The sequence below is a fragment of the Mytilus trossulus genome, chromosome 1 (genome assembly GCF_036588685.1).
Source record: "Mytilus trossulus isolate FHL-02 chromosome 1, PNRI_Mtr1.1.1.hap1, whole genome shotgun sequence".
Lineage (NCBI taxonomy): Eukaryota > Metazoa > Mollusca > Bivalvia > Mytilida > Mytilidae > Mytilus > Mytilus trossulus.
This window is the reverse complement of record NC_086373.1, coordinates 70,462,505-70,481,123: the sequence shown is the minus strand read 5'-3', so window position 1 is coordinate 70,481,123 and position 18,619 is coordinate 70,462,505. Positions and strand designations below refer to the sequence as shown.

Below are 18,619 nucleotides of genomic sequence, written 5' to 3'. Positions count from 1 at the left end.
AAATACAGTTAGCATCGATATGACAGAAACACCATTAGAATTAGATATAGATCTTTATGCACCAACCAAACTAGAAATCCAGAGAGCACTAAAAAGTTTAAGGAATAAAAAGGCACCAGGCATTGACCAATTAAATGCTGAACTCTTTAAAGCTGATGCAAAGCAAACATCAGATATCCTTTACCCAGTTTTTAAAGAAATTTGGGAGAACAACACCATTCCAGACAACTGGTCCGAAGGTGACATCATAAGGATACCAAAGAAAGGTGATCTTACTAATTGCAATAACTGGAGAGGTATCACTCTTCTCTCTATTCCTAGTAAAGTATTTTGCAAAATCCTAATTTCAAGAATTAAAACAGCTATAGATAGAACACTTCGACAAGAACAGGCAGGTTTTAGACAAGGACGAAGCTGTACAGACCACATATTTGTCCTCAGAAACATCCTCGAACAATGTGCAGAATGGCAAAGAAAAATAATCATCAACTTTGTAGATTTTGAAAAGGCTTTTGACAGCTTACACAGACAGGGATTATGGACCATCTTAAAAAGCTATGGAATTCCTGAAAAAAATAATACAACTCATCAAAGCCTTCTACGACAACTTTAAATGCACTGTAGACTCTGACCCAGACACTAGTTTTTTGGTAAAATCTGGAGTGAGGCAAGGATGTGTGATGTCATCTCTTTTGTTTATCATTGCAGTCGACTGGGTGATGAAATCAACAACGTCAAATACCAACAACGGAATAAGGTGGACACTCACTTCAAACCTAGAGGACATAGACTATGCAGATGATCTAGCATTAGTATCCCATACTGAAAATCAAATGAAAGAAAAAACGGAGAGATTAGAACAGAATGCCGGAATGATTGGTTTGAAAATCAACTCTAAGAAAACACAAATAATGACAGTTAACATGCCTAATAAACCAGACATCAAAGTAAATGGAGAACAACTGGAATTGGTACAGTCCTTCACTTACCTAGGTAGTGTTGTAACATCAGAAGGTGGAGCTGAACAAGACATCAAAACTAGAATTGGCAAGGCAAGATCAGCCTTTCACAGACTAAGAAACATCTGGAAAACACCATCAATCAGAAAAAAGACCAAACTGAAAATCTATAACAGCTGTGTAACATCAGTTTTACTTTATGGAGCTGAATGCTGGAGAATGACCGAAAAAGACATTAACAGGTTATCCAGCTTTCACAACACCTGCCTACGTAGAATCATGAAGATATACTGGCCAAACAAAATAACTAACGAAGATCTTCATAAGAAAACAAAAAGCCAAGATATTGAAACCACTCTGCTACAGAAAAGATGGAGATGGCTTGGTCATGTTCTAAGAAAACCACAAGGAGATATGACCAAAGTTTCATTAAGATGGACACCAGAGGGAAAAAGGAAGAGAGGATGACCAAAAACAACATGGCGTAGAACAATAGAAACAGAGCTGAAAGAGAGAGGTTACACCTGGGGAACTATTGAGAAAAAAGCAGAAAACAGAGAGGAGTGGCGGCAACTTGTCCTTGCCCTATGTGCCAAAAGGCATAACAAGGACTAAGTAAAGTAAGTAAGTTTTCATTGGTCGACATAAAAGTGGGCGTCTGAAGTAAATGTGGAGGAAAATTTAAAAAAAAAGAAAAAGAAGAAAGGTACATGTTTTGCCTATTGTACCAAACAACAATCAAATAATTTGTTGTGTGTGTGATGTAAGTGACAGTCATATATTTCAAAATATATATATAATTTTTATGTTCGACGTAGCCAGTTAAAAACATTCATTTTATTAAAAAATGTGTTTGCAAAATATCTAAAACTTTAATTGATTTTATAATGATAAGGATTGTCAATTTTCATTTTGAAGATTAGTTGTTTTTTGCTGATGCTTCAGCTCCCTATACCACGAATTATCCAGCCACAGACTGGCCCATAAGCATGGTTCAGTGTAGTCCAAATAATTATTTAGCCTTTCCAGTCCTCATAATTATTTGGACTAGGTTCAGTGAAGACTTGAATAAAAAGTTATTATTTTATAAATTTTATTTCTTACTTATAATGATAACAAGGATATTTAGATGTGCATACACTACATCTTACAAGGTCATCAGACCCGTGAGGCAGTCTTCATTTGACCTCAACCTCATTTCATGGATCAGTGAACAAGGTTAAGTTTTTATGGTCAAGTCCATATATCGGATTCTATAGGCAATAGGTCTATTAAATTTGGTATACGGAATGATTGTAAGACTGGCAGGTCATCTGACCTTGACCTTATTTTCATGGTTCAGTGATGAACGTCTTTTTATTTTGCTCTTTTTTTCCCTAATACTATATACACAATAGGTCAACTATGTTTGGTGTATGGAAATATTTCATCATGTAGGTGTTAGTCTCTCAGGTTAAATTTGACCTTGACCCCAGTTTCATGGTTCAATACTAAGTATTATGCTTTTGTGTTAGTTTGTTTTTTCATTTTGTTTTCTTAAAGAATTGTAAGGTGTATATGTCTGTCTGGCAGGTATCATCTGACCTTAACCTCATTTTCATGGCAGGTTCATTGGTCAATTCTAAGTTTTTATGGTTAAGTTTGTTTCTTAGAATACTTAAACTATTAAATAGGTCAACTATATTTCATTCATATAATGATTGTAAGGAGTACATATCTGTCTTGCATGGTTCATCTGACCTTGACCTCATTTTCATGGTTCATAGGTCAATGTTTATTTTTAGTGGTTGAATCTGTTTCTTAGAAACTATAAGCAATAGGTCAACTGTATGTGGTATATTAAATGATTGTAAGGTGTAAATGTATTTCTTTTTTGGTTTATCTGACCTTGACCTAATTTTCTAGGATCATGTAAAGTTTAAATGTGATACTTGTATTGTAGTAAAATTTTATATTAAGGACTCAACATAAAATCAATGGTTAGTTGGTTAGTAAAGAAAGGGAGACATTGTTGAATTTATGATGTATATTATATAGATATAGGAAGATGTGGTGTGAGTGCCAATGAGACAACTCTCCATCCAAATAACAATTTAAAAATTAAACCATTATAGGTTAAAGTACGGCCTTCAACACGGAGCCTTGGCTCACACCGAACAACAAGCTATAAAGGGCCCCAAAATTACTAGTGTAAAACCATTCAAACGGGAAAACCAACGGTCTAATCTATATAAACAAAACGAGAAACGAGAAACACGTATATATTACATAAACAAACGACAACTACTGTACATCAGATTCCTGACTTAGGACAGGTGCAAACATTTGCAGCGGGATTAAACGTTTTAATGGGCCCAAACCTTCTCCCTTTTTCTGAAACAATAGCATAACATCACAACATATAAAAACATACGATAAAATATCAATTAGCAGACTTAACTCAATCAAAAAACGTATGATTACACAAAGAACGAATAAATTTGATCTGCGATATCTGAATACAAATGCACAGTTAATTAAATATTAGAGACAAACAGTCATGACCAAAAGGCTATCAAACAAATTCAAACACACTGAGAAATATTTAACCAATCAATGTTCACTTTAGAAAAAAACCGTTTTTTTATAATCTTGAAGTTTATACAAATGTTATAAGAATAAGTGAAAAATTGAAGATATTACAAATAATCAAAGCTGGTATACAGCCAAGATCCATATAAATAAAAAATGACAAAAAAGCATTATAAACAGTATCAACAGGTCGAATTAATTTTCTTCTAAATACAAGTTTTGTATACCAACTGTAGATGCACAAGATGTAACACCACCATTTATAATATGTTTAGACCTGCCAACTTTCCCAATTTTGGGGGTATACAGAGGCGGATTTAGGGGGGTCCAGGGGGCAAAAAATTTGGTTGCTAATATAGGAAATCACTGAAGTGTGACTGGAACGGCCCCCTCTTAGATCAGTCAGTGGGCCCCCACTCATGAAAATTTCTGGATCCGCCACTGGTATCATCCTGATTATCGTGCTCGAAAAACAAGTCAAAATCCAGATTTTCACAAAATATACTTGAAAAATTAGTGATTAGTGATTTTGAAGTTTTTCTGATCAATTTTAAGAAATCTATAATTTCACCTGGCAACATATTTATGACAAGTTTAGGACCCCATGCTAATCAATAGTCACACCAGGTGTCATAATTTTTTGTGACATGTAATTGGCTTATTTGATGGGTCAAAACAATTGATTTGTACACAGAATTCGGTCAATCTTAATAAATTTATCATACGATCACAATTTGAAACATATACCATATAGTTTTATGACAGAACTGTAATTAACTGAAAGACCAAAACTATGATGAACTCATTAGAAAACAGTGTTTATCTTGAAATCTGTTAAAATTTTGAAGTCATTTGTGTTTCTGTCCAGTTATGATTTAAAATCAACAAATCAAGATATTCACTTCTACTGTGTTTCAGCCTCCCCAGTAAGCATAGTAAGAGCACCTCTGAACACAAAGAAAGATAACTCAAATTTTATCCATTCTCTCATTTATACTGATAGACTTGCTCAAAATCTGTCTTCATCCTTCTAACTTTATGACATTTAGGGTCTTTTGATTGATGGTACAAAGATAACCAGGTCTTTGGCGGAGGGAAAAGCCTTCAAAAGGGTGTGATTGGTCTTCACTTTGTATCCTTTATTCTTATTTTGTATAATTTCAAAATAGTGCTGGAAGAAAATACATTTTATCTACACAGAATGATTATACAGTGTCATGATCTAAAGGTTATGTAAAAAGTGTTTAAAAGTGTTATATTTGGTTCAGCAATTTTTAGTTTGTTATATAATTAAAGGACAATAAAAGTGATGCCACCAAAATTCCAACTTGAGAAAAAAAATGTTTTGTGGTAATAAGCATTGTGTATCAAATTCATAAAATTTGCGTGAGACAAACTTAACTAAGAGAATATTAAATTCAGCAATATTTTTCGTTTGTATAGGGACATAATGTAATCTAGAACATTAAAAGTGACATAACCCAAATATAAACTTGATCTGTGTTTTGTGGAAATAAGCATCTGTGTATAAGTTTGATGACATTTGATGTCGCAACCTAAGTCAAGGAACAGGAACCTAGTCACCTGAATTTGGAATGTTCTAATGCCCCCTCTGCTACAAGGGGGGGGGGGACATATTTAGGAAACATAATTTGTATACATCCAGGAAGACAATTGCCCAATGATACACATCCTCCTTCCCACACAGACATTAAAATATTGTTTACAAAGACTTTATTGTATCCAGTACATTGTAAGATAAATAATCATTGATTGTTCATATCAGTGTTGTGCAATCTGGTCAAAGATTACTCCAGTTGGACAAAGTGTATTAATAAATGATAACCATCATTAAACTGTGAATAGTTGTGAATTTTTCATTTGTATTCTGGATTTTTTTTCTGTTTTAAATGCAGTAATTGTAAACTGAAAACAAATCATTGAAAGGTATTTTAGTTTTATAGGACTGTACTGTGGCTTAAACAGATAAAAAAGTAGGTGAAGTATTATATAGCTATCTTTTTATAGTTAGAGTTATCTTCCTTGGATTGATATCAGACTTATCAACTGTGCAAAATGGAACGTCACAGTGAAAAATGAAACATCAACTGACAATGTGAAGTTCTGTATAACATTTGATGCTTCAATAAACTTAAACAAAAATAAAATCAATGAATATCAGGTTTTATTATTCCAGAGTATATATATACGTACATGTACATTGGCGGAAAATATAAAATTTATTTGTATGAAAACTTATGAAAATTTCTCGATACGCCACTGAGAAGCTTATGAATAAAGGACTGATGTTGAAATTATATAATGTTGACTTGAACATTGTAAAGAGAGAAATAATATTTTTAATTTTAATTATACACACTGATCATGGATTTTTTTTTTATTAATGTCCAAATTCCAATAATGAGTAGGGTTTATATTGCATCACATTGGGTGCAGATTCTCATTCCACTAGACATCGGATGATTTATAGGTAACTGTATATTTGTAGGTAAAATAAAGAAATGAGTATGGATGGACTTGCTGGATCTATTACAGATCATAATAAACCTACCAGTGCTGCCATATCTGATTATCAAACCTGGGAAACAGATAAAAGATTTGTGGTAAATATAGAATAAGAGATAAAGTTCTGACTTTTGTGTGTGTCCTCACAGTACAGAGTGATACAAATCTTACACTTATAAACTTGTATTGGGTTTTAAGTTCGTTGTTGATTTAAGGATAAATTTTATATCTGAATTCTTTAGTATTTTTATGCACAACCTAGGGAGTCAGGGAGTACACAGGGACATCATGTTTTTTTGTCTCTGTGTCCTTAAGTTCATCCCTTCATTGGTCCATCTGTTTGTCCATCGTTTTGTCCCATTTCAGGTTAAAGTTTTTGGTCAAGATAGTTTTTGATGTAGTTGAAGTCTATTCATGGTCAAGATAGTTTTTGATGTAGTTGAAGTCTATTCAATTTGAAACTCAGTTCACATGTTCCCTATGATATGATCTTTTTAATTTTTATGCCAATATAGATTTTTCAACCCAATTTCACGGTCCACTGAACATAGAAAATGATAGTGTAAGTGGGGCATCCTTCTACACAGGATGTTGCATATGATATAAAACACTTATTGCGCTTTTGAAACTGACCCTGTAAAACCAAACACTTTTTTATTGTAAGAGTAATCTCCCCTTGGTCTTTTGAATTGATTTCCTTAGTCAATCAAAAAGAAAATTGGGTCAAGGTCAGATTCTAAATTTTTATTTTGACATAATATTGCTTCTTTTCAAAAACTTTATAACATTAACCTTTGCTGTAGATTCATATTTATACATGATAAAGCCTTGTGAATATTTTCATTAGGTCAATAGGTATATGACCATGAAAATATCAATCAGAAGTGACCTTTTTCAAACGGAAGTAGCAAATTATCTCCCTTATTTAAAGCAAACTATATATGGAAATTACATATTATTTGACACTGGAAGTGACTTTGAGTTAACCAGAAGTGGCTTATTATCTCCCTCTAATGATGAAAAATAGTTCCTGAAACATTGTATTTTCAAAATCAGTATGTGATAACCTATCATTTAAGCTGGATATACTGTTTTTTCTCAAAACTTGCTTGTTGTATGTAAATTGGAGTGGAAAGACCTTCAATTGGTTCTCTATAAAACAATTGCTTATTAATTTTTGGAAGGTTTTCTATCTGACTGCTGTCCTTCAGATGTAATTGAAGTGATTACCATATTTAAGAATATGTCACCTCTGTTTAGTTGGAAACATGACTCTCATAAGTTTGATGTATAAAGGAAATCAAGAGCGACTTCACTCAGTGTCTTAACCAGACTTGCACAACTGCCCTGTTTACTTTACAATTCATGTCTCTTTTTATTAGCTATAAAACCTTATACTAAGACATGTGTTAAGTAATACATATTTATTATATACAATTAATAACTAGTTTTTTAACCCTTGTTGTCATCACTTGTCATTTTATCCTTGAAAAATGTTATTTATGAACTCTTTTGTCACTTTAGAACTTTTTTCATGGCAATAAATAATAGAGGGGGAAACACTCAAGTCTGATATATATCATCTGCCAATTGTTAGATATCATATATTTTAATTCCATGGATAGCTATTGAGAAAATTGTTAGAAATATTAATGATTCCAGGTATAGCTAAATAATTGATAACTGCAAGAACCTGAATTGCCACTAAAACTTAGAATACATCAACTATTAAGTTTCAGCAGTTTGTAAATGTTTTTGCTGGTTGCCGTCTGTCATACTAGTATTTGTTTTCATTTAACGTTTTCCCATCAATCAGGCTATTGATTTTCTTGTGTGAGTTGTTTCACAATTTCTCATGTTGGTGCCTTTTAGTGCTGATCATTCCTAATCTAATGGATTTTGCTCATCGTTGATGGCTGTATAGTGACATGTAGTTCCTGTTCTTGGTTGGATAGTTGTCTCATTGGCAGTCATACCACATCTCCTAATTTCTTATGTAATGTGTGCATGTCTTATAAGATCCTGATTAAAAAAAAAAAAATGTATAGCATATCTCATGTAGACAGACACTTCTGGTATACAAATGCAAATTGTTTCTTTTTTTAACATAATACATTTTTAATAACATATTACTCTCTTCTTGGATATATCTGTGAACTGTTTCTTCTAAGTTCTATGTAATTTTGCATTTAATATGCAATGTTAGGATCTTTTAAAATTTCTTTGCTAAAGAAAATAAATATTGTATGTTACTAAGTAAATAAGTAGCATAAGTACAAGTACATGCTAAGAATTAATTTTTGATGAGTGAATCACATTTGTTTTAAGTTTTGTTATTCTTCATAATTCATTCGTAATATAAATTATAATTTTTTTTTTAGAATTGTTAAGTCTCAAGTATTGGTATTGTATCCTAAATAAGACATAATAAACAAAATAACTTCATATCTTTCACAGGTCAGTAGTTATGAGGATTAAAAGTCCATTTGTCAAACATATATTAAGGACTATATTATTGGTGTCAGAATAACATACTTAACCATGTCTACTTCACTGATCTTAAAGTGCTTAGACGAGATACACATCTTATCACTGTTTTAATTTGTTGTTTTATTTGAAAATTTTAACAAAAAGTATTATGAATTTGACTTAATTCTCACCTTTTTGGTAAAGGGTGTGTGATGAAGGTTTTGTTATATGTTAGATAAGTATTGGCTAATTCAGGCATTTAAATTTGAGACAGCTATGTAATAAGTATTAAAGACAAGGTTTTAAAAGTTATGATTTTTTAATGTTTAGTATAACATGAGATATTATTACGGTAGTTTAATACTGTCACTTTTCTCCTAGTCATTTGTTATTAAAAATATTTTTTTTCTTTCCCTCTGTTTTTTGAAAAGTTTAGAACTAGAACTAGCTAGGAGGTGTTTTTACCGTTTTTCTAAATGTTCTTTTCTCTTTTTACCTTTTTATACAGAGAGCCATTCTTAATTCACAAACTGTTAAATAATTCTCTTTGCAATTCTCCCCCCCTAAAAAAAAGAGTACTATATGGCAGAGATGCAAATTAATGCTCATTAAAAAATCAATCTGATTATGAAAATATGTCCTTAATTAAAATGTCAACAATTTACTCAAACAGCTTTAATCTTGTACTATAGTTTGAGTATCACCAAGTATATAAGATGCAAACAGACCAAAATTTGGCATAAAAAAATAACGTTTTAAGGATATAGAAACATATTTGTAAACAATCCCAAAATACCAACTTAGACCTTGTTCAAACCTTCTCTAATAAAATGTGTTTCTTTTGTCTTATTTTATCTGGATATCCGACTGTAATGTCAGATCCATTTTCAGACCACTATATAATATGGACTATTTTATTTTTATTGAATGCTGATATTTAAAATTGCTTTTATAAAAGTCCATATCTCATCAGTTTATTGTAAAGTCAAGAGGCTTTCCCTCTCGTTAAGGTGAACCTTACTGGCTGGTGAAGTCCCTGAGGGGGCCAACCAAAAGTTGACCAGCATTATTACTTTCTATTTATAATCAGTACCCAGGGCAAAGAAGGATTTTTATCAACTTTCAAAACCATATAAATTTGTAAATGTATTCTAAATATAAAACTTATTTACTATAAATAGATATATCTGCTTGGGGCGTTTTGAAACTTCTCATATTTGTCATTTAACTAAGTTGTAAATATTGACCTTGCTTTTGAATATAGTTTATTTTCTTTTGACTAAAATAACACTTCATATGACCATGAAATATGAAGGGGAAAATATGAATACCAAGAAGATTTTCTATTTCTAATTATTATAGGGCTCCAAAGGGGAATTTATATATAAACATTAAACTTGACAATAACATCAATAATTTTAAATAAAAAAAAATCATTAGTATTCAATAAAAACAACTGTAAAGAAAGATCATTGACCTGCCAATATTTCTTTGATTTGAAGCCTGGAGCTGGCATGTCAGTTAACTGCTAGTAGTCTGTTGTTATTTATGTATTATTGTCATTTTGTTTATTTACTTTGGTTACATCTTCTGACATCAGACTCGGACTTCTCTTGAACTGAATTTTAATGTGCGTATTGTTATGTGTTTACTTTTCTACATTTGCTAGAGGTATAGGGGGAGGGTTGCGATCTCACAAAAATGTTTAACCCCACCGCATTGTTGCGCCTGTCCCAAGTCAGGAGCCTCTGGCCTTTGTTAGTCTTGTATTATTTTGATTTTAGCTTCTTGTGTACAATTTGGAAATAAGTATGGCGTTCATTATCACCGAACTAGTACATACTTGTTAAGGGGGCAGCTGAAGGACGCCTCCAGTGCTGGAATTTCTCGCTACATTGAAGACCTGTTAGTGACCTTCTGCTGTTGTGTTTTTTTATATGGTCGGATTGTTGTCTCTTTGACACATTCCCCATTTCCATTCTCAATTTTATTAGTTATAGTTTTATTGCTTTATTTGGCTTTTGGTAAAATAATAAAACTTGTTAGATATTACTTTTTTTTACACCCTCAAAAAAGAGAACACTTATTTTTAGAAAATATAAGAAATTCTTATATACACTAACCAGAAGAGCTTTCATGTAGTTGATTGAGTCAGCTGGGTGATTATTATAGATCGAAGAGGTATTCTTGTTGTTACCATGACACTGTCATGGTTTGTTTAATTTTGTAAGGCCTATCATTTGACTATAATGTTCAAGATCATGTTACTTTTACATGTAAATGATTTACAATAAGATGTCATTAAAAGTAATTGGATATCCAACATTTTCATTCTTTCCTATCATTAAAGTTAAATTGCAGAAAGACCCCCGTATCTATCATTTTGCAATACCCTAATATCCTGTAGGAAATTAGATATACCACGTAAAGACCCTCATGTAATGTGCACTCACACCACATCTTCCTATATCTATGATGTGGGATGATGTAACTAGGCCCATCATCAGTTAACTCACAAATATTTTTTGTGTTAACAGGGAGATCATAAAAACCTCAAAGAATGACAAATTCAATCTATCTTTTATTCAAATGAAGACTTATTTCCTGACAGGTAGATATCAAAATAGAATTTACTAAACAGTTTGTTGACATGTAGGTCAGTAGTGACCATGTAGCCTTCACATGATGGCAAGGCCATACTAGGTATTAAATATTCATTCACATAAGATGTATTATGCATGGTGTGGGAGGCTGTTTAAGTGTAAACCTTTCAAGATGCTATGCATATCTGAGGGTTACAGTAATGTAATTTACTGTCAATTGTCAAATGGTCATTTTCGGCTACCGTGATACATCAAAATATCCTTATCGTGATTCTTTAGAGGTCTCAATTATTTATTGTTACCAGGACTTACCGTAATCGACATTTGGCAAGAATATTTACCGTTATTAGTCATAAAAGTATCCCCATTACCCCCCTCATATCTGGACCAGAGACAATTCAAGCTGAGTGGATAAGTCAAATAATTGTGTTAATTTCAGCACTTAAAAAAAACAGATCTTGATTATTCTTCTTTCTCCTACAAATACCTATACTTAATCATGTTTTAATAAAACAAGTTTATTTTATTTTTCAAAATTAGAATAATACATTTAAAATTATGTCCCTATACAAAAATAGTTTTGTCTATTATCTTAAAAATGCTGTAAATAGAGAAAATCTGATGAGACAGAAATATTCAGAATGTTCTTATAATTGTCAACAGTCCAATAACACCCAAAACTCATTGAAGTAATTATTGTTCTACAATATTGAGTTTTACCTGCTTCAGTTTTGCCTATTATCTTAGGTTGAAGCTCTATAAAAGAAAAAAAATTTAACATATCAGTCAATGCAAAAATCTTGGGATGGCTTCTTTGAAGTGTTTTTGTCCCAACATATTGTTTTTCACTGTAATAGATAAAGACATCTTTTACGTAAATTACAAAAATGATAAGCAGGACAAGATCTACAAATTTGTGGAGATGGCAGAAATTGTTGTTTGGCTCCTATCATGTAGAAATTAATTCCTTTTAAAATTTATTTTTATCCATCTTTTACATTTTGGCCAAATCTGTAGAAGATAAAACAAGAATGTGTCCATAGTACACAGATGCCCAATTCCCACTATCATTTTCTATGTTCAGTTTTTATCTTATAAATAAGAATAAGATGATTTGGTACATATGATTTCCACCAATTCCATTTTCCATCTTTCCACCTAAGTGATCTAAAAAGATATTGACAAATATAGATTACCGTACAGTCTTCATCAATGAGAAATAACCATATCATATAGTAAGCAATATAAAAACCTCTGAATAAAAAATGTGAAACAAATTTTGACTTCTCGAAGGATTTGCCATGAAAGTTGTATTTGAATGACGCTTGAGACCAAACTAGAAATACATGTGGGAGTCGCTCGAAATAAAATTCAATAAAACAGTTTAGAAAATATGTCTTTTTATGACAGTCTTGTTTGTCTCTGTACAATTTTAAAACATGAAGCATTTGGTTATTTAGGAAAATCATTCGCTTTCCATATTGGTTTAATGCAAAAGGTTATTAATTTATATAAACTAAATAATGCTTTGATGTCATGATCTAGGCTCAATTTAACATGGTATGCATTTTATTTTCAATATTTTTACAAGAAGAATTTTTGACAAACATGATGCCCACGCTTGTTGAAAAAAGGTGAAAAAAATATTTCTAAATAAAATTAAAAGCCTTGATTTGTGCAGTTGATTAAAGACATTTCAACAACAATGATAAAAAGCAGTTTTTAAATATTTATTTTTTTAGGTAACAAAATAATTGCATTCTTTAAATCAGTAAACATAGTCTTTAAATATGACAAATCATATTAAATTTTGGGGAAAAATTCATATCATTGTCATAAATTCACTCAACAATATGTCAAGTTTTAATTAAAAATGTTAACACTGGTTGAAGCACTGTCTGTCAAGGTTATTTATTCCTTAATTAGGTAACTTTTACCTGTAGAGTTGACTGATAAACACCCCTGTGTGGTCAGTAAGAACTATCCATTGAGTTGACAAGGAGGAGGAAGATTAAATAGCTTGACATTCACTTGTTTATAGTCAGTCTATTGTAATAGTTGTACCAGCTGGTTTATATAGGCCACGGTCTAATAAGTTGATATATTAAGCTGAGGGGACTATAACTTATTAGAAATGCAAACCTGAAAATCTGTATATTCATGTGGAAACATTAGATCTGAATCTGTGGAGGACTACTATTCATATTCTACTTTTTTTTCTTTCTGAAAGCAGAGTGTACATACAACTTTTATCTCTAGTGTGAACAAGTGTGACTTACCATTAGGAAGTGTGTGATCTGATGTGATAAACTAAGGTTCCACAAGATAGGAACTGCTGAGTGGATAAATGATTTCAGTGATTTAGAACTGAATTATACAACCCTTATTTGTATTTCTTTTTTGGACCTGCAAAATGAAATAGAAATACATGCTATATCTTATCATTGTAAAGACATTGGTTTATTAGAAATGACTAGTCACAGTATTAGTACTATTTGATACTATAAACTATGGAAGAACCTAACATATCAGTATCATTAGAGCTCAGTGTCAAATGTAAATCATCGGTCAAGAAGAATATCATCCAGTCCAATTTAATGGGAATCATTAAGTATGTTCTTCCTCTGCAGGTGTATAAAGTAGTGGTCAATGCTGACAATAAGTCGTGGTTCATCTTCAGAAGATATAATGAATTCTATCAACTTCATGAAAAGGTAAGTTTATCATATACAATGATACTTTATGAAGAATGATACAAGATTTATGAGGCCAAATAAAATTCTTTAATTTACTTATCGTAATCTGTTTGACCTCTAGATGTCTTTTTGTGTTGCAAGTTTTTCTCAGAGCCATTTTACTTACATTTATTTTGATGCCTCTTTAATGTTATATTTTATTAATGCAACAATTTTAATATGAAACTAAAAAAGACATTGTTAGACAGGCTTAGTATGCATTTTTGGCACAGCTGTTTATTGTCTTCTTCAACAACTGAAACAGTGGATGTAAAAACTTGTGCTGATATTTACAAATATATGCTATGCAGGACATTTTTCCCTTCAATAGATTCAAATAAAACAGGGTAACTGCACATGTAACCTTTATGATTGCTTCAGTAAAAAAATGCAGGTGCAAGGAGGCAATTTGAAAATATATAAAAAGGGATTTATGAGAGGAATCACCAAAAAAACTACTCATCACATAAAACCACATCATAAATTGAAGAATAAGATCATATGCTCTTAAGTAAAAGGCAAACAAAATTTCTCAAATTAAAACCCCTATTGATAGAGCAACATTAAAATTATAAAGACAATAGCATGAGAAGTGTCAGAATACATGAACTGTTGAATGGTTAGTATTGTCTGTTCAGCTTGTGATATAATAATGATAAATTGTTACTTTAACCCCATGGAAATTTAAAATCTCTTGTAAAAAGAAACAAGATCTACTGCATTTCATTGAAGTCAAAACTGTCAGATGACTTCTTATAGGAGTTATTGTCCTTAATTGTCCATTTAAAAAAAATAAAAATTTGTCTGCTACTTTGAAAATTATTATAGGCACAAAGAAATTTTAATTAGGAAAAATGATTAGCAACATAAGATCTGCAAATAAGTTAACATGGCTGAGATCATTAGAAGACTCCTAAGTCCTTGTTGAAGTTATTGCCCTTCCATTATGATTTTTATAAAAAAAAATAGACATTGTTAATATGCAGGTGAGCAACACTGCCCCTTAAGAGCCTCATAAGATAAAACAAAATTAAATACATGTATCTGATCATTTTATAGGTTTTTGGTGATTTTGATTTAAAACTTTTTTAATTCAATTAAATTTGAAAGCTTTTTTCATATCATGTTGATGTAGCATGCACATTTTTTCGTATAAATTTTCCATACCAAAATAAACATTACAAATCTATATACATTTATATCCTTGTTTAAATGGTTATGAAATGTTGTTTAATTAATTAACTCTGGTGACTTATATATGTACTTCATCATTTATTACCAGATACTAGATAATTACTTATTCAGGTGCCATACAAATTGTTGCCATTTTTTAGTGACTAATTCATCTGCACCATGTTAATCTTTTATATTTAAGATTTATGATACTATTTAACATTTACTTATATGTATATATACTAACTTGACTGGGATCTAAGTATAAAGGCAGGTAGATAAGAATTATTTCATTTTGTTTATAAACCATTTATTTGAAATTGAATGAACGCATTTCTGTTTGTACTGTATACAAGTCCTTTTGAATTCCACATGTTGCTATTAAAGATTATTGATTTGTTTTTGTTTTGGTACCAGGACTAAAGGTCATTTTTTTTAGGACAGTTATTATACTAATAAAGCATTAAAAATAAGTATTTAGAGTTCCAAACTCAAACTTTGTACTCCAGTTTGTACTCAGATCCTAGACTCAACATCAAATTCTAAATTTCAGTGGAAATGACCAAATTGAAATACTATTCTAATCTCAAATTCATATTGATTGATTGATTGTGTATGGCTAGATGTGCTTGGTGCAAAAAGGTTATTTATCTTGACCATTCTTACAGACAAGGTCAAAGACTGGAAGAGTTCAAACTATTGTTAAGACAATATTTCTGTATATGCATACTGTAAAGGTTGTTATAAGTTTTTCAGGGTATCAACCAAATCTATATACATTTGAATAATGCATCTAATTGTATATTTGCAATTACAAGATATAGGTTTTTGTTTCATTTGCAGATTCTTTCCAAAATATATCTGTATTTTATTCTTGTGTCTATATACGCACCTACAACTAACAAACAACTCAGAGTCTCTTTTCAATTATTTCAATTAATTAAAGTTTTTTTTTCTAATTTAGGGTTTGATTGTATGTAATTTATGCTGAGTTCACACGTAATTCTAATTCGATTCGCATTAACTAATTCAAATTAGTTTGATTCGCATTTGAAACGTTTTACGTCCTAACATCAATTCTAATTCGAATTAAATTTCACGTCAAATTCGCTTTACTGTCCAAACGACGTTAACTTTTAATTCGTATTAACAAAAATGTATTTCTAATTCGAAATTGGGTAATTCAAATTAACCAATTTGAATTAAAAAAGAAGAGTGTGTGAACGCGATAAGCGAATTCGATTCGAATTCAATTCGAATTAAATGTCCGTGTGAACGAGGCATAAGAAATGTTATTGGATGAAAGATTGCTACCATGGCAATTTGCTTTTCCTTACATGTATAGTAAAAACTTATTGTCTCATTATGAGAGGTCATGGGTTTGTAAGTATGAGAGTATATCCCCTTCGAAAACCAGATTGTACAAGACATTTTTGGCCAACTGGGATACAGCTATGATTTCATGAATGTCAATATAAATGCCTACACAATATACAGTATACTCTGTTAAAAATCATTTAACCAGCATTTTTGGAAAAGTACAAAGTCCATATTGATTTTTTAAAACTTAGTTTTTGTCTGACCGACTGTAACATGTGATATCATTGTCATGTAAATAACCATGCACTGGCTAGATGCACTGAGGGAAAATAATCTTTATTTTGTCCCATAAAATGACAATGACTGGCTTAGATAAAGAGATGATTATCTGATGTCACTACAAATTTTGTAACAGTTTCAGTATATGTATTCAATTGTGTCAGCAGTTTCTGATATTTACTTATGTGGTTGTTTTACCTGGTTGTTAAATTATCACAAATGTCCTCAATTATGACAATAGAATTTGTTTTTCTCTCTATTTTTAGAGAATAACATGAATATAAATGAAAAAAAAATTTAGATTGCCATTAAAACTATATTTATGTTATTAAGTATGTTGTTTCTCTTAACCCCAAGTTCAAAAGTCATGTTATACATTGTTTATTGATATTAAAAGTAAAATAAAGTGTAGATCATGCATAAACATTAAAATTTGTATATTCTTGTAAATGCATTAGGTCAGAATAGGTTTAAAACACATTAAAGCTCTTGTTATATTAATCAAAGGTCGGCTAAATTGTGTTTGAATGAATAAAGAGCAACATAGTAAGTCAAGGTAATAAATTGACAAAACTTAGCTCTTCATATTATACATGAAAGATCATATGTCTGTAAGCTAAATGTCCAGTGGCAGAATCATTGACATATAATAGTGATGAAGATTTAAGATGAGATCCTATAGTAATGAATCCTTATTTATTGACCTCATTTACCTATAGAGAGCACAAGGGATACAGTGGCTGAAATATATTATTTGGGCTACTTCCAATCGATGAATGTTTGAACTGACGAAAAATCACCATGTTTCTTTTTGACAAATCTCAATTTAGAACTAATATCAAGTAAATACTGAGAAAATGTAAAAAGAAAATGTATGATCGCTAATTAGACTACTCTCCATTAGAGACCAAAATGACACAGAAATTAACAACTATAGGTCAACGTTGGCCTTCAACAATGAGAATAAAGACCAGGATTGAACACACCTTGTCACAAGTGGCCCACTGTGGGGTTCACACTCACAACTTCAGGTGATTACTATACTATATTGCCAATGAGACAACTATCTACACAGAGACAAAAGGACGAGGATGTTTAGTCCACCTTGCAGTTCAACATTAAACAAATCAATACTGAACATCAAGCTACATGAGGTGCCAGCATGACAAAATTTGAAAGGATTCAAGAGAAAACCAAAAAACTGATTTATTTTTTAAAAGGATAAAAGAAAAACAAATATGTCAGACAGCAACCAACATCAACCACCATCACAGGCTCCTGACTTGGGACAGGGACAGGAACTCAGTCATTCACCTCATAAAATTAAACAATAAAAATCAGTTTAAAAAGATTGAACTCATCTGATCGTCACTATAAAGCACTTAAAAAATCTAAGAAAATACTTAAAAAACAAGGTTAGATGTACATCCAAGAGTACTCACAATTACTGATAGCTGTCTCATAGCCAATTCAACTTATTAAACCCTGCTTTCCAATACTTTTCATGTTGTAAAGTAAATCATAAGAATATTATCAGATTCTGTGGCATTTTATGAATTTATTTGAAAAGATGCTTAGTCTACAAAACAATGTACCATTTAAAATGTTGACTATATGCAGTGTAAATTTTAATGGTTATTGAGTGGAAATTTAGACCATGGACAGAAGATTTCTTTTATGTTCTAAGTTCACTTGAACAACAAACACAATTACATGTAGTATAATTCTATTTCATTTGACTTTGAATAAGTCAGGTTTTACTTGTGTCATCCAGATTGATGTGATTTTTTTTAAAACGCAAAAAAACATAGTAAATATATATCTCAGCATACTGTATTACTCATGTTACTTTTTGTTGACATTTTAAAGGTCATTTAAAGGTTAATTAAATCTGAATGTACTGGATGATCTTAATTAAATCATCTAATTATTTTACTTTGATAGTGATCTGAATAAATAAATATATTAAACAATGTGGTATCAT

The 18,619-nt window shown here is 31.1% G+C and overlaps 1 protein-coding gene across 3 annotated transcripts in view; it reads left to right on the top strand.

The window, feature by feature from the left end:
* Positions 1–1,609: 1,609 nt before the first annotated feature.
* LOC134683335 (serine/threonine-protein kinase Sgk1-like) overlaps positions 1,610–18,619 on the top strand; it is a 50,732-nt gene continuing 33,722 nt past the window's right edge. The window contains exons 1-3 of one of the 3 annotated variants that reach the window (XM_063542588.1): positions 1,610–1,722; positions 6,040–6,154; positions 13,759–13,842. In XM_063542588.1, the coding sequence (XP_063398658.1) occupies positions 6,053–6,154; positions 13,759–13,842 (186 nt within the window). In that variant the 5' untranslated portion in view covers positions 1,610–1,722; positions 6,040–6,052. Of the gene's footprint in view, positions 1,723–5,414; positions 5,525–6,039; positions 6,155–13,091; positions 13,843–18,619 lie in introns of those variants that run through there. The other 2 variants (XM_063542596.1, XM_063542581.1) reach the window with 2 other exon arrangements.